This window comes from Condylostylus longicornis, unplaced genomic scaffold (genome assembly GCF_029603195.1).
Source record: "Condylostylus longicornis isolate FDR11 unplaced genomic scaffold, ASM2960319v2 ptg000252l, whole genome shotgun sequence".
Lineage (NCBI taxonomy): Eukaryota > Metazoa > Arthropoda > Insecta > Diptera > Dolichopodidae > Condylostylus > Condylostylus longicornis.
The window spans coordinates 101,163-116,196 of NW_026578217.1; the positions used below are offsets into that span (position 1 = coordinate 101,163).

The following is a 15,034-nucleotide window of genomic DNA, read 5'->3' on the forward strand; positions in this document are numbered from 1 at the left end:
GAGTCCGGCTCTGACTGCCAGTATTTCGAGGAACAAATACCAGACGGTAAGGCATTTCCTGGTCGATCCTCCGCTACTGGAAAAGCAAAGGTGCAGTAGCTACGCAGGGGTCGTTTCCACTGCTTTTTAATTAAGTTATTAAAAATGAAACTTTATAGGCCTGATCTCGCTATTTTACTCGGCAAGTGACAAGAAAGTGAGTAACTATCATATATTTGTATAATGTAATTTTCGCGTTAAAAGAATTATTCAGTATTGCCTATATCGTTTTTTTCTCAAATTTACACTTTGTTTTTTGAAGTGAGACGTTCAGTCGTTAATTTGAGGAAAAATGCAAAAATCCAATTTAAAAAGTAAGTAATATAATTGAAAAATGAAAAATTCTGATTTGAAAGTAAATAAGCAAAGATAAAAAAATCTGATGTGTCAGCACATAACCGACCGCATTGTGTATTGTCTAGTTGAGTGAAAGTGTTACAGAATATTAAAAAAATGTCTGTTAAGTACTTCTTTCCAATTTTAAGGGCATTTGTAAGCTTATAGTTAACATATCTTGAAAAATGTAAATTTGGCTCTTAGTACAGTTTCGTTTTGTGCTATGCGAATTCCCTGAAATGCCCACCAGTTAGTTTTGATAATGCCCAGAACTCAAATATCAAATTTCATGAAATCCCATCAATTCGTTCCGTAGATATGGTGAAAAATGTAAAATCGGCCCGCAAATCAGTTTTCGAGCCCTGATCTTTCCAAAAAATTTGTATGTTCATTGTTTTAATACTAGGAATTTATATATTAAATTTGAATGAAATCAGTGGATTATTTCTCTTTATATTCCTAAAAATGTTTATTTGGCCCGTAGTAAACGTCTAGTTGCCGATGCCTGATCTTTCCAAAAAATTTATATGTTCATTGCTTTAATACGGGGAATTCAAATATTAAATTTCAATGAAATCGGTTGATTATTTCTCTTTATACACACAAAAATGTATATTTGGCCCGTAGTAAACGTCCAGTTGCTGATGCCTGATTTCTTCCAAAAGTTAGGAATTTTCGCGGACGGTCGTGCAAAGCTTATATATGAAATTTCAAGTAAATCGGTGAAATATTTTCTTCAAAATGGTGAAAAATGTGAAATCGGCCCGCAATTCAGTTTTCGAGCCCTGATCTTTCCAAAAAATTTATATGTTCATTGTTTTGATACGAGGAGTCCATATATTAAATTTCAATGAAATCGGTTGGTTATTTCTCTTTTTATACACAGAAATGAATATTTGGCCCGTAGTAAACGTCTAGTTGCCGATGCCTGATTTCTTCCAAAACATAGGAATTTTCGCAGACGATCGAGCAAAGGTTATATATGAAATTTCAAGTAAATCGGTCGAATACTTTCTTCAAAATGTTCAAAAATGTAAAACAGGCCGCTAAAAAGTGCAGTTCCCGAGGCCTGATATATCCCAAAAGTTGATCAATCCGTGCCATGGTGGAAATAAACTTACATATAAAATTTCATCAAAATCGGTTCAGCAGAACTTGAGATACACGCGTGCACACACAGACCGACAGACCGACGGACCGACAGGTTGCTAAAAATAGTTTACTTACACTTCCCACTATGGAGAAGTGCATTCCCACCGAAAACTCGATATGCAAAATTTGTTACCATCACATAACCTACCTATTGTTTACACAATACGGTCAGTAAAAGTAAACAATGTGAGTAAAAAAGCGAGATACCCGATTACGCTGTAAATATAAAAGATCTTTTGGCTAAAAAACTAAATAAAGAATTATGATTTTAACTGAAGGAAGAGCAAAATTTCATAACAACTGCGGTTCAATACAAAATATTTAACTCTTGGTTTTTAACTGGGTAAATTATTAATTGACTTAAGCTAACTTTGTGAAGGCCAAACAACAACAAAATTAAAGAAAAGTGAAAATATCTAAAATTCGAACAGAAATGTTTCGTCTCTCTTGAGCGAAAAGTATAAAAAGGGATGTAAGTTTATCTTTTTTCTGAGCGAAGCTCAGGAAATTAATTAAGAAATTGAAAAGAAACGAAACTCACAAGTATATGTATGCGTGTAAAAAAAGAAAAATTTGAAATTAAGAAAGAAAAGTTTGTGTCTTGTACTGAATCTTTAAAACTGTACCTAATATTTACAACGCTGCACTGAAACGGCAACCAACATTTTATATAAAGAATTTTTATCCTAAATTTATGAACTATTTTTGTTCTTAATAGCTTTCTTACTTTTCGTTTGTTGATTTTACTTCCTCCATTTTCCACAAGCCACAGGTTAGTTGCTGAGCTGTAGAAGCAAAAAGAGCCAAATTAATTAAAAGAAGTATTCCGATAGGTCCAAAAAAATATGCAAATTTTTCCATATCACCTGTCAAAAATAAAAAAAAAATATATAAATATACTCTACTACTAGAGAAAAAAGATTTTTGATGCAAAACTGTTCGCGTGACTTTTTTTGTGACAAATGACAGAACTGGTAAAATATGAAAGCTTTATTTTCTCTCTATACAAGGCATAAAAATGTTTTATAGGAGATAATTATGCGTCCAATTAGGAACCTGGGTCCTATTGCACCAATCATTTATCACTTATCACCTTACAAAATAAGTTTTTTTCTGATAAGATAAGTGTGTAAGTGTTGCATCAAAGTTTTACAAATTTCACTCAATAATCAACTTTGCAACTTATCATTTGTTGATAAGTAATTATGATAAGTGTTGCACATTAAAAGTTGCAAACTTATCAAACGTATCGTAATTTTTATAATTTGATAAGAACTTATCATTACAGTTTTATTCCTTATTGGATTTAGTTTCAAAATTCAATATCAAAATTTAATATTAATTTTTGTTAAACACAAAAAAAAAATGAAACGAACAAATTCAAAAGAAAAAATTTTTAATTTTTTCATTTAATTATATATTTTTAGAGCACTCCTAAACGTTACTCGAAACTCAATAAACATGTTATTTTAAACTACTTATTGCCTTAATTATTCTATCAAAAATGATTCTAGGCTTAACTTTCCCTTAAACCTCATAGTATAAAATGTACATATACCATATATGTATGTACATACATAAGTGTAACATATATACATAATATTAATTATGGGCAATGTTGTGCACATTGATCATTATTCATAATGTCCGATGCAGCCGGATTTTATGAATACTGATTAATTGAAATCACCTTGCCCATAGCATAATTTATATAAATACACATTTATGCTATTTTACGCATTAATTTACATTTGTATAATAAAATGCAATACAATTTTCTTTATTTTACTTTAAATTCAAAAAAAAGTTTTTACTTAGCAAAATATGAAAAGGGAAATTCCTCTAATCAAAAAAGTCGATAAGTTATCAAATAATTTAATGCGAAGTGACAAGTAAAAATTTTTGGTGCAACCAAAACTGCTTATTTTTAGGTAATTTGATAAACTTATCGCTTATCTTTAAACAAAAAATTACTTACGCTTTTTTTTTCGTGCAACGCTAATCTGATAAGTGAGTTCTTTTTAGTTTTGATAAGCTTATTGAGTACTTATCATTTTCACTTTTGGTGCAACGAAAGTTTCGCAAATTTTTTGGTAAGTTGAAAAGTAGTAAGTCATAAGTTATTGGTGCAACAGGGCCCTAGTTGATAGTTAGCAAAAACTTATTTTGAAAAATTTTAATATGTATATGTCTAACGCATATTAAACAATGTCGAGAATCGACAGAATTTTTTTTGCAAAGGCATATTTTTTGCTGACTTACTGTAAATACGACATTTCTTTGCATAAGCTTCATGAAAAATTTTAAATGGTGTGATTTACACATTAACAAAATAATTTTTTTATTTATTTTGTATATGTTAAGGTTCTTGGTTAAAAGTCTGTATTACTTTCTCTTCGGAATTGTGTTTTTAATAAAAAAAAAATCTTCTTTTAATAAATCAAACGGCAGCCCTATTTCCATAGTTCCTCGAATTACAGATTTTGTCTCTTTCCAAAATTTTTGCAAAACAAAGCCGACAAATGTTAATTATAACTATAAACGTTAAAGTAATTATAAATAATTTTTTATCCCCCTTATTTTTATTTATTAAAAAAAAAAAACAAAAACTAATTGAACTAAATTCACCAAATTTTCACAAATGGTTTATTATAGTAAATGTCAGAATCCTATTTAAATTACACAAAACTTCCAAATTTATTTGGAAACAACTTAACAAATTTATAATATACAACTTCCAAATTTATTTGGCCATATCTCAAAAACTATAAAGGCTGTGGTATTGAAATTTCGCACAAGCAAATATATATATATGTAGGGCCAATGTGTTTAATAAAAGCTTTGAAATTTCTTGGCTGCTTCTGGTAGCTGCCATACAACTTCAGCAGTTATTTGACTATATCTCAGAAGCTTTGAAAGCTGTGGCATTGAAATTTCGCACAAGCGAATATATTAATAGGGCCCATGCTTTTTATAAATTTCGTTGAAATTGCTTGGCTCCTACTGGTAGATGACATTCAACTTGAAAAGTTATTTGGTTATATAATATCTTTATATCTAACAAGTCCCAATGCTAAAAGAGAAACTTAAAAGCACGACCTTATTTTATATGGGTTTTTTTAAATCGAAGTGGTTATTTTTTGAGAAGAAATATTAAAATAATTCACACTTATTATAAAGCGGGTAAAATTTCGAAAATATATTTGAAAAATCAAGAATATATATTAATGTCTTCATTCTAAATTATTTTAAAATTCTTAAAATACATATAAAACAGCGGAAAAAAAAACAAGCACAATCTGCGCCTTCAACGTTTTATATGTTACTGAAAGCATTTCATTATTTTTAAGCAGTGTTCCCACTCGAAAAACAAAAAGTATCCAATTTCGAGAAAAAAATGTATCCAAAATGTATCCAACCTCCTAAAATAGCATTATTATAATAAGTCGTCTTATTTTGTACAAATTAACCCATAATTAATATTAATTTGCTTTATTCCACAATATGAGTTTTGTTATTTATACTAAATTCTATAAGAAATCACATACAACTTCTATTTTAAATGTGAAAGTTAAGGTCAGAAAAAACATATGCATATATGCCTTCTGTAGTTGTTGAATTATGTGGTAAAGACGATTGACCATGAAAACGGACAAATTTTAAAAAATATGTCCATCCAATGCATTTTCTATTACATCTAGCTAACACTAAAATATTTGTGGTACGTTCTTGTATGAATTTTCTAAATTTGAATACAGGAAGAGGCAGTTAATAGAATAGCCAGCAAATAACATTTATTGATGATAAAGCAACTTCGCGATTTAATATTAGCAGCATTTTAACTGTTTTGTAATATTTATTTAGTGTATCAAAAAACAATTTCGGCATTTTAGCAGATTTGAGTATCTTTGTATCCAAGCTCAAATTTAAAGCAAAAATGTATCCAAGTGGGAACGCTGTTTTTAAGTGAATAGCTTTTCTTCTCATTTTTTTTACCTATACTATTTACTTAATGTCTTTATATCTAACAAGTCTTAATGTTCAGAGAGAAACTTGAAAGCACGACCTTATTTTATATGGGTTTTTTTATATCGAAGTGGCTATTTTTTGAGAAGAAATATTAAAATAAATTCACACTTATTATAGAGCAGGTAAAATTTAGAAAATATATCAAAAAATCAAAAAAAATATATTAATATTTTCATTCATAATTATTTTTAAATTCTTGAAACAGCGGAAAAGCAACAAGCACAACCTTAGCCTTCAAGGTTTTATATGTTACTGAAAGCATTTCATTATTTTTAAGTGAACAGCTTTTTTTTCTTGTAGGGTAAGTTAAGTCAAGATATGGAAAGTAACTGTGGTGTCAAGTTGAAAATATAATTAATGAAAGATAATTATTGAATATTGATATAAATACATAGTAGAGAAAAAATTTGAAGAGGGATTTAGAAAATAATATCTAAAATACAATCAAATATTATTTTTTAAATACAAATTTTATATACACTTCTAAATTTTACCTCTATTTGTGAGAAAAAATTTTAAAACTTAATATACTACCTAAGTAAAAAATATTTGAAAGGTTTTGGAAAAGACAATAATATATTTTTATGACCGGATTCGAATATCTTTTTTATTTTTGAAATAAATAGTATCTTACGAATAGCAAATAACTCAAAAACTTCGATTGTAAAATGACAGGTAGTAGGTGATGATATCCGGAAATTTTTGTCCGTTTGCGTTTACTATTAAGACTCATACACAGGCAGGGCCATTTTATAAATAGATTGCTCTTTTTTACCTGCTAACAAAATATGAAAAAAGAGCACAGCAAAATTTTTGAAGCACTCAATATAACATGTTTGAAATAGTTTTAAAATAATTATTTAAAAAAAAATTTATTGGAAGTAGGTACATACATATTTATTTTTAATAACTTAAAAACTAACGGAAATTATTTGAAACAATTTTATAGGTAACGTATAAATGACCGAAATGAGATAATTCAAATTGTTGAAATGTCCTACCTAAGTATATATTCAACCTATATTACTTTTATTAACATTTTTGTTAGCCGACACTACTCATCTTACCTTATTGAAAATACAAAATGTGCATAAAAAATCATACATCCTTTCTCATTAACATTTGAAACCAAACTGAAATATGAATTTGAAATTTTTTTTCATTTTTTCTTTCCTCCTACCTTTCTTTCTTTTTCGTGCAATAGAATTTAAATGGAAGCTTTTCAAAAAATATTATACATATCCTGAGATTTTTTAAAATATTAAATTCTTTTTTACGTAAAAAAAAGAAAATAATAACAGATGTGACACGATCAGTAGCATTTAAAGAAAAAAACCGGAACGAAGCCAAAAATTCGTAATATTTCGTAAAAAAAATTGAGTGTTAGGACTTGTTAGATGTAAAGACGTTAGGTTATATCTTAAAAATTGTTCAACCCGTAGTACTGAAATTTTGCAAAATGAAATACAGTAAAATGGCAGCTATATTCGTTGAAACTTGTTGAGATGTCATGAGCACTTGTGAAAACTGCCTTACAACTCCAAAAATATCTCAGAAATTGTTAGAGTTAAATATACAAACTCCGCGAAAACGAGTATATTATTAGGGCTGATATGTGTGATAATATTAGAAAATATTTGAAACACAGTACTGAAATTTTGATTAAATTAATTCGGCAACTTAGTCATAGACTGTGTCATAGTCAGCTATGATATATTTACTTGCACGTAAGACAACAAATTCGTACGGCGTTGACATATTCAACTCAATTTTTTCTCGTTTTTGTAAAAAAAAATAAATAATCAACAAATTTCCTTGAAATTTAATATTTAAATTTGCAGTGTTAAAACAATGAACATTTAAATTATTTTGAACGATCGGGGCTCGAGAACCAATCTGGAGGGCGCTTTTACATTTCTTATCATATCTACTGAACGGATTGACGGAATTTCTTGAAATTTGGCAATTGAGCTCTGTTTGTTACCGAAACTAATTGGCGAGCTTTTCAGAGAATTCGGATGGCACGAGGTGAAACCCCCCTAAGAGCCAAATTTACATTTTTCTAAATATATTAAATAAAAGCATACTAAGGCCCTAAAAATCAAAAAGTGTTCAAATTGTATTTTTATAACCTTTTGCAACATTTACACTAAATTTAAAAATATAAATTGCGGTCGGTTATGTGCTGACCACATCAGATTTTTTACCATATCTAAAAAACATATTAATGGAATTTCATGAAATTTGATTTTTGAGCTTTGGTTGTTACCGAAACTAACTGGCGAGCTTTTCTAGAAATTCAGATGGCACAAAACGAGACACTACTTAAAGATATATTTTAATTTTTCTAGGTATATTAATTAAAAGCTTACTAAAGCCCTAAAAATTCGAAGTGTTTAAAAGGTATTTTTATAGTCTTCTGTAACTTTTACTTAACTAGACATATACATTGCGGTCAGTTATGTGCTGGCCAAATCAGATTTTTTATTATATTGTAACTATACTTACATGAATAATTATATTAATAAATAAATTAATGAATACATGAATCTATTTCTATTTTGCAAAATACAATTAATGCAAAAGCTTCTTAGGCGATGTATAAATAAATAAAGTTGGGTCAAACCAATGGTTTGTATTATAGCACTTTTCCCTTCAACAAGTGAAAATTCTGCTTTTAAATACAGTCTATGTACAGCTATCACACTATTAAAATTATTTTCATTCATATACAAAACTATTTCTAGGATTGCATATATTTAGGATGAGCAATGTATGCAATCTTTGAAATAAAACAAAAATTAATATAAAAAGGGGTTAACATAATGCTCGATTTTAAGGGTTAATTGTGTGAGTTAAGAAAAATAATTATATTTTTTAATTTCACGGAATTTACCGTTAGCTTTTTGTGTTTATAAAAATTTGGAAAAGCTTGCGGTTTCGGAAATATAAGGTGTCAAAAATTCAAATTTTACGAATTTCAAGAGGTGATAACTTGAGAGGGGGTGGAGATGGAAAAAAATTTTCTTCTAACGAAATAAACTATTTGTTAATGTCTAAAAGCTCCTAAAATTTCAAGCTTTTACAGGCTGGGGTCTAGAAGAAAAACGACATCAAAAATTTGGAAAAAAAGGACTTTAAATAACGGTAAATGTGAACGGCCATTTTGTTTTTCTTAAGTTGAACTATAGTATACCACGCAAGCGAAAGCAAGCCACTGCCTTTCTGCGTTTGCAAAATTTCAAAAATGCTTATGGTTTCATTGCAACAAATATTTAAAAAAGGCCATTTTTAGGGTTTTGGGGGGGTATAACTTCTAGAGGGGGGGAGATAGGTAAAAATTTTGTTCTACGGAAATAAGTTTCTTGTGAAGATCTATGTACGTATTAAATTTCAGCTTTCTATCTTCAAAGGTGTAGAAGTTTTGTAAACAGACACACGGACAGACAGACGGACGGACGGACGGACGGACGGACGGACGGACGGACGGACGGACGGACGGACGGACAGAGTGAAACTAATAAGCACTTTTTTCAAAAAATTTTTTGGAAAAGTGCTAAAAACACTATTTAAAATATTAAATATTAATTTAATATTTTAAATAGTGTTAAAACATTAAACACTATTAAAATGCTATAAGATCGTATGAAAAATTTCAAAAAATTTGTTATGGACAAAGATTATAGACAAACTCGGTTCGTCGATTTCGTTACTGGCTTATAAAATACTTAGTATGACAAATTGAAATTTTGCCTTTATTTTCAAGGCCGACTTCTTTCTCTCTCTCACAAAGGTTAGTCATATTCCACTTTACGTAATATTTATTTTTTATTCATATGCTGCAATTGATAAAAAAAGAATATACATAAATGTATGTACTATCCTTATCAATTACCTACTTATCAAAAGGCCTATAATTTTTAATCATGATCTAGTGTTGGTTCTCATACCTAAAAAATAAATATTTGCAAACCCTAAAAGCAGGTTTTAGATGTATTTTAAAAATATTAAAGAATAGTAAATAGAAGAATCTAAATAAAAAGAATAGTAAATAGAAGCGTTGCACAAACTATGAAAATAACCTTACTTCTTTAAAATTTTAAGGACACTAGTAAGTTTTTAGTTAACGTGTAAGTATAACTAAATGTCGTTTTGCTCTTAGTACTGGCTCATTTTGTGTCATCCGAATTCTTTAAAATTATAAATTTCAAAAAATTCTGTCAACGAGTCCATTAGATATGATGAAATATTTGGCGTGATCAGCACATAACCGATCGCAATTGATATTGCCTAGTTTAGTGAAAGTTAACAAGCTTTTATACCAAACTAAAATTTGGCTCTTGGTAGAATTTCGCTTTGTGTCACCTAAATATCCTGAAACATTCTCCAGTTAGTTTCGGTAACAACCAGAACCCAAATATCAAATTTTAAGAAATTTCATCAAACCGCTCCGTAGATATGCTAAAAAATGTAAAGTTGGCCCCCATATAAAAAATTTATAGTTTTATTGTTTTACCAACCCGAATTTAAACATTAAATTTGAAGGAAATTAGTTATTTCTCTTTATATATCCCAAAAGTTTATCAATCCGTGTCATAGTCAAATTATAGTCATATACTACAAAGCTTTCATTACATAAATGTTCCGCAAGTTGAATGTTTACTACCGTGTCCATTACTTTGCTAAACACTGAACATATAGAAATTGAGAAAATTTTTATATTCCTACATAGACTATTATTATGGAAATTGGTTTTCCATAGATTAAGTTTTTGTATTTTCCATAACTATTTCTCAATGGTCCGAAATGTTATGGTGAAACAGTTATGTGTTAATATACCACTTAAATCGTTAATAAGTACGTGATCAGCACTTTTTTTTAGAAAAGCCGCGTAATTTCATGGAAACAGAAGAAGTAGCCATATGATTCTTTTAAAGTAACGTCATTTTGGATATTATTATCACATAGTGATAAAATGTATTAAAATTGAAGTCACCAATCATCAAGGCTTTTTTATATTTTAAGAACTGCAAATGATCTTCAAATTTGTAAAGGAAGTTAGTTAATAAGTTTGTTAGAAAGTTAGTTAAATTATGTTTTTGTAATATATATTTATCGATTGCGTAAATTGCTCATTTTCAAAAATTTATACATACTGTACTATTAAACTTATCACATTATATTTCATTTTTTGACTTCAGATCTTCATGTATGAAGATACCTACTCCACATTAAAACCTAAATTATTTATCTGATAGAAATTGTTATACTGTTTAATTCTTAAGTAATCGGTTTCATAATCTTGAATCCATGTCCGTAACTATAGTAACGTGAAATTTTCTCGTAATGCGTCCATTGTGCGTATTAAATTTTCAATTTTGTGCTTAGGGCTTCAGGCATTAAAATATAATAGTTTAAACGAATTTAGATTCTGGATTGAAATTTTTTTTTATATCAGTGATATTTTGTTTATACACGTCAAGTTACAAGTTACGATTGTTGTGATTAAAAATTTTAATTCTACTCCTCTGAAACACGTATTATTTTGCTTGTTGATGTCTTTTTAATGAATCAATTTAATTGTTCTTTTCTAGATCCCTAGCCAGTCTAAGACAACGTTCGTCATAAATTGGATACAGTACGACATCAATCTTTCATTATTTTTATGAAAATGCTTATAATTTTTTTCAAATTATTGTGAATCAACTTCCACCTTATAGACATTTGCTGTAGCAAAGATTCGATTTGTAATTTGCGTTTTTCATAGCCTTCGTTTTGCTTCTACAGTTTTAAATTTAACTTGCAAGATCTTGTTTTCACTCCTCAACCCTCTGTGTTATTCTGTAATACTGTCTATATCCTTAATCTCATTTTGAAGCTTCAGTAATTCAAACCTTGTAGTGCTTGGTTCTAAAAAATGGTTTCCCATTTATCATTTATAAGTTCATTTGGCCATTTACTTTTGTGTTTTTTTATCTTCGACATGCTTTTTATTCACCTGAGCTGCAACCAAGGCAGATTTCGTTTTCTGCCTTTCTTGCTGTTGCAAAACTATATTTTTCTAAATAGACACAATTATCCTTGATAACTTCAAATAAATGCAATTCGTAAACACAATGATAAATGAATGAAAAGTACATTCGACATTCGATTTAGATACTCTCAAAATTTTAGATGCAAAAATTTTAGGCTACCAATAACTAAATAAAGTTGGACCATTATTAAAATACTCCATTATTAAAATTATTTTTATTCATATAGGAATATATAAAAAAAATTACATACTTTAAGGATGAGAAATGTATTCAATCTTTGAAACCAAAAAAAAAATTGAAAGAGGCGTTATAATAATGCTCGAATTTAAGGATTTTTTGCGTGAGTTAAGAACAAGTAAAAACGTTTCAGTCGGTATGAACCGATTGAATTATACCCTGCACCTTTCATTGTTGTATAGCAATTACTCAAACCTGTGAAACCATTCTATAGAAACTTCACAGATATGTCTGACCTATAATTAGTCATCCGACTACCTGACTTTATAATTTTTCCAAATATTTAAAATTAGGTTTTGGAGTTGTATGGCAGGTACCCGAACCTGCCAAGCAATTCTACTAAAACTTCGCTAATATATCTGATCTACAATTGGACACACAACTGCAAAGTTTCATGAATCTAACTTTATTACTTTTTCAAATATTTAAAGTAAGCTTTTGGACTTGTATGGGAGCTACTCGAGCCTGTCAAGCAATTCCACCAAAACTTCAGAAATATCTTTGATCTATTATTGGACACACAACTGCCCAGTTTCACGAATCTAACTTTATTATTTTTCCAAATATTTAAAATAAGCTTTTGGACTTGTATGGGAGCCACTCAAACCTGTCAAGCAACTCCACCAAAACTTCAGAAATATCTTTGACCTATAATTGGACACACGACTGCCAAGTTTCATGAATCTGACTTTATTATTTTGCCGATTATAAAAACTTTGCTTTTGGAGTTGTATGGCAGCCACCCGAACCGGTGCAGCTATCTCATTAAAATTTTTAGAGCATATGTAGAATATAATTGGACACATGTATACAAAATTTTATATTTGTACCTTTATTAGTTTTTGAAATAATTAAAATAAACTCTTTGAGTTGTATGGCAGCTACCCGAACCCGTTGTCCGAATTGGTCCAATAACAATAGGGTTCGTCCTTGGCACAAAAGAAGCAACTTGTGAAAGTTTGGTGTCGATTGCATTATTCGTTTTTGAGTTATCGTGCGATCGGACGGACGGACGGACGGACATGTCTAAATCAACGCAGAATTTTACGCTGAGCAAGAATATATATATATGTCCATATATATATACTTCTTCACGAAGTGCAGGGTATAAAAATAATAATACTTTTAGTGGCATTGTTTATTTAATAATTTATTAAATAATTTATCTCAAAATTAGCCTATTTTCTCGTACAAAGGGGAAATAATTTAATATAATTTTACGAAATATTCCAAAATTGTAATGATAACAAAATTCAAAAATTAGCAATTATTAATTTTTTAATTCAAGCCTTAATAACAAATCAATATATTAAAGAGAATAACAAATTTATTTTTGTTGAAATTTCTTGTAGCGTATGAGTGTACTTCATTATTAAGAGTTGGTTTTATTATATACATATTAATGTTTTGCGTCATCATCGCATATACCTGCGTTGCAAGCTTACTTTCGATGTGATAAGTAAGTGGAAAAATTTTATGTTGTTGATGTATTTTTTTTTTGTAGAAGTTCTCTTTCATATCCATATATGTCTTTTATTGTTTTGGTTTGTATTGTTTGTAATTGGTTTTGTTTTTGTTGTGTTTCCCCAAATTAGAATGCAATATGTCATAGTTGATTGAAACATACTGTATAATGTGTTTTTAAGTTGCCTGGGTACTCTTCTACTTATTTATGTAAATACACCAGCAATATTGTTCTACCTTTTTTTAATTGTTCATCAATATGCTAATCCCACGTTAAATTGTGATCTACTAAAATTCCAGGATACTTTTATTTTGTCACTTAGTCTATTTGATTATTATTAAATCTATTATTAAGTTTATGTACATTATTTCTTTCAAACATAATGTATTTTGTTTTCTTGGTATAAACCGTTAGCTTATGATTGTTCATCCAGGTTTGTAGTAACAGCATATCTTTATTTCATATTTGCTCTAATTGTTTAGACGATGTTTCATCGTAAACCACAAACAGGGCTTTCTGTATAATTTCAGCTTTAGTTACCCACATATGTCCAAGAAACTTCCTTGAAAATCTCCGTATTTTACCTTAACTGTGTATTGAATACTTTAAATACCTGTGTGTATTGTTTTCGACTAGACAAATATCTTTTGAACTAGTTATATTCAGTTGCCTTAATTATAAGTTCGAATAAAATTCTCAGAAGTATTTTCCAGGTTATTATTTAGAAGGTGCTCATTGTTAAAATCATCATAACTACCTGCGTTTTTATATGTGGGAATCACTTTATTTTTTTTTAAAGTTTGAGCCATTTTATAAGAAGAAGTTATGTGTAGTTTGGTGATATTTTCTGCTAATTCAATTTTAAATTTTTTTAACACAATCGGTGATATGTCGTCGAAGCCTACAGAATTGATATTCATTAAATTTTTTATTAATTTGGGACATTCTTGGAAGTTAATTGTTGTGAATTTGAATTCCACGTTGGCTCTCATTTTTGGTAAATATACTATAATTGTGTAATCTTTGCCATATTTCTTAATATATTGCCATATTTTTTTGACTTATTTCCTACATTATCAAGTCGTTTTTTATCATATTGTTTTTTTTTGTTTTCATTTTCAGCGTTGCTACCCTATTTAACCAATATTTGTATTCATAAAAATATAAACTTTATAAAAATAATTTTTTTATCAGTTAAATCTGCAATCTTCTTGTCATTCCAGGGTGCTGAAAGCTTGCATTTACTGCATTTAACGTTTCTTTTTTCATGATATTATTTACATTTTCTGTCATGTAATCTGCCATTATATTTATATGAGCTGATTTTATTTCATATTTACTTAGTTTATGTTTTTGGAAATTAGTTTTTTTAAGGGTTAAATTTTTGTATGTTTTACTAGAAATTTCCAAATTTTCTAGCTGTACAATAATTCCGAAACAGGGACATTTATCGTAGTGAATGAAACATTTAAAGGTTTTGGAGCTTAAATCGTTAGTAAGCATGTGATCAACACAAGTTTTTGATTTGGTCTGCTTAATTTCACTAGAACAAAAGGAGTACCCATTGGATTCCATTAAAGTGACGTAATTTTAGACATTATTATCAGATAAGTTTCTTACATTAAACTGAAGTCACCATTTATCAAACTTTTTTTGTTTTTTAGAAATTCTAGATGATCTTCAAGTTTGATAAGAAAGTGGTTAAGACGGGTAAATGATATCTCTGGTGGCCTGTAAAGAG

At 28.9% G+C, this 15,034-nt stretch overlaps 1 protein-coding gene across 3 annotated transcripts in view; it reads right to left on the reverse strand.

Moving 5' to 3' along the window:
• Positions 1 to 15,034, reverse strand: part of LOC129616616 (probable G-protein coupled receptor Mth-like 1) — a 224,743-nt gene that overhangs the window by 69,525 nt on the left and 140,184 nt on the right. For all 3 annotated transcript variants that reach the window (XM_055532247.1, XM_055532248.1, XM_055532249.1), the window contains exon 4: positions 2,255 to 2,393. In XM_055532247.1, coding sequence (XP_055388222.1) covers positions 2,255 to 2,393 — 139 coding nt within the window. The remainder of the gene's footprint in view (positions 1 to 2,254; positions 2,394 to 15,034) is intronic.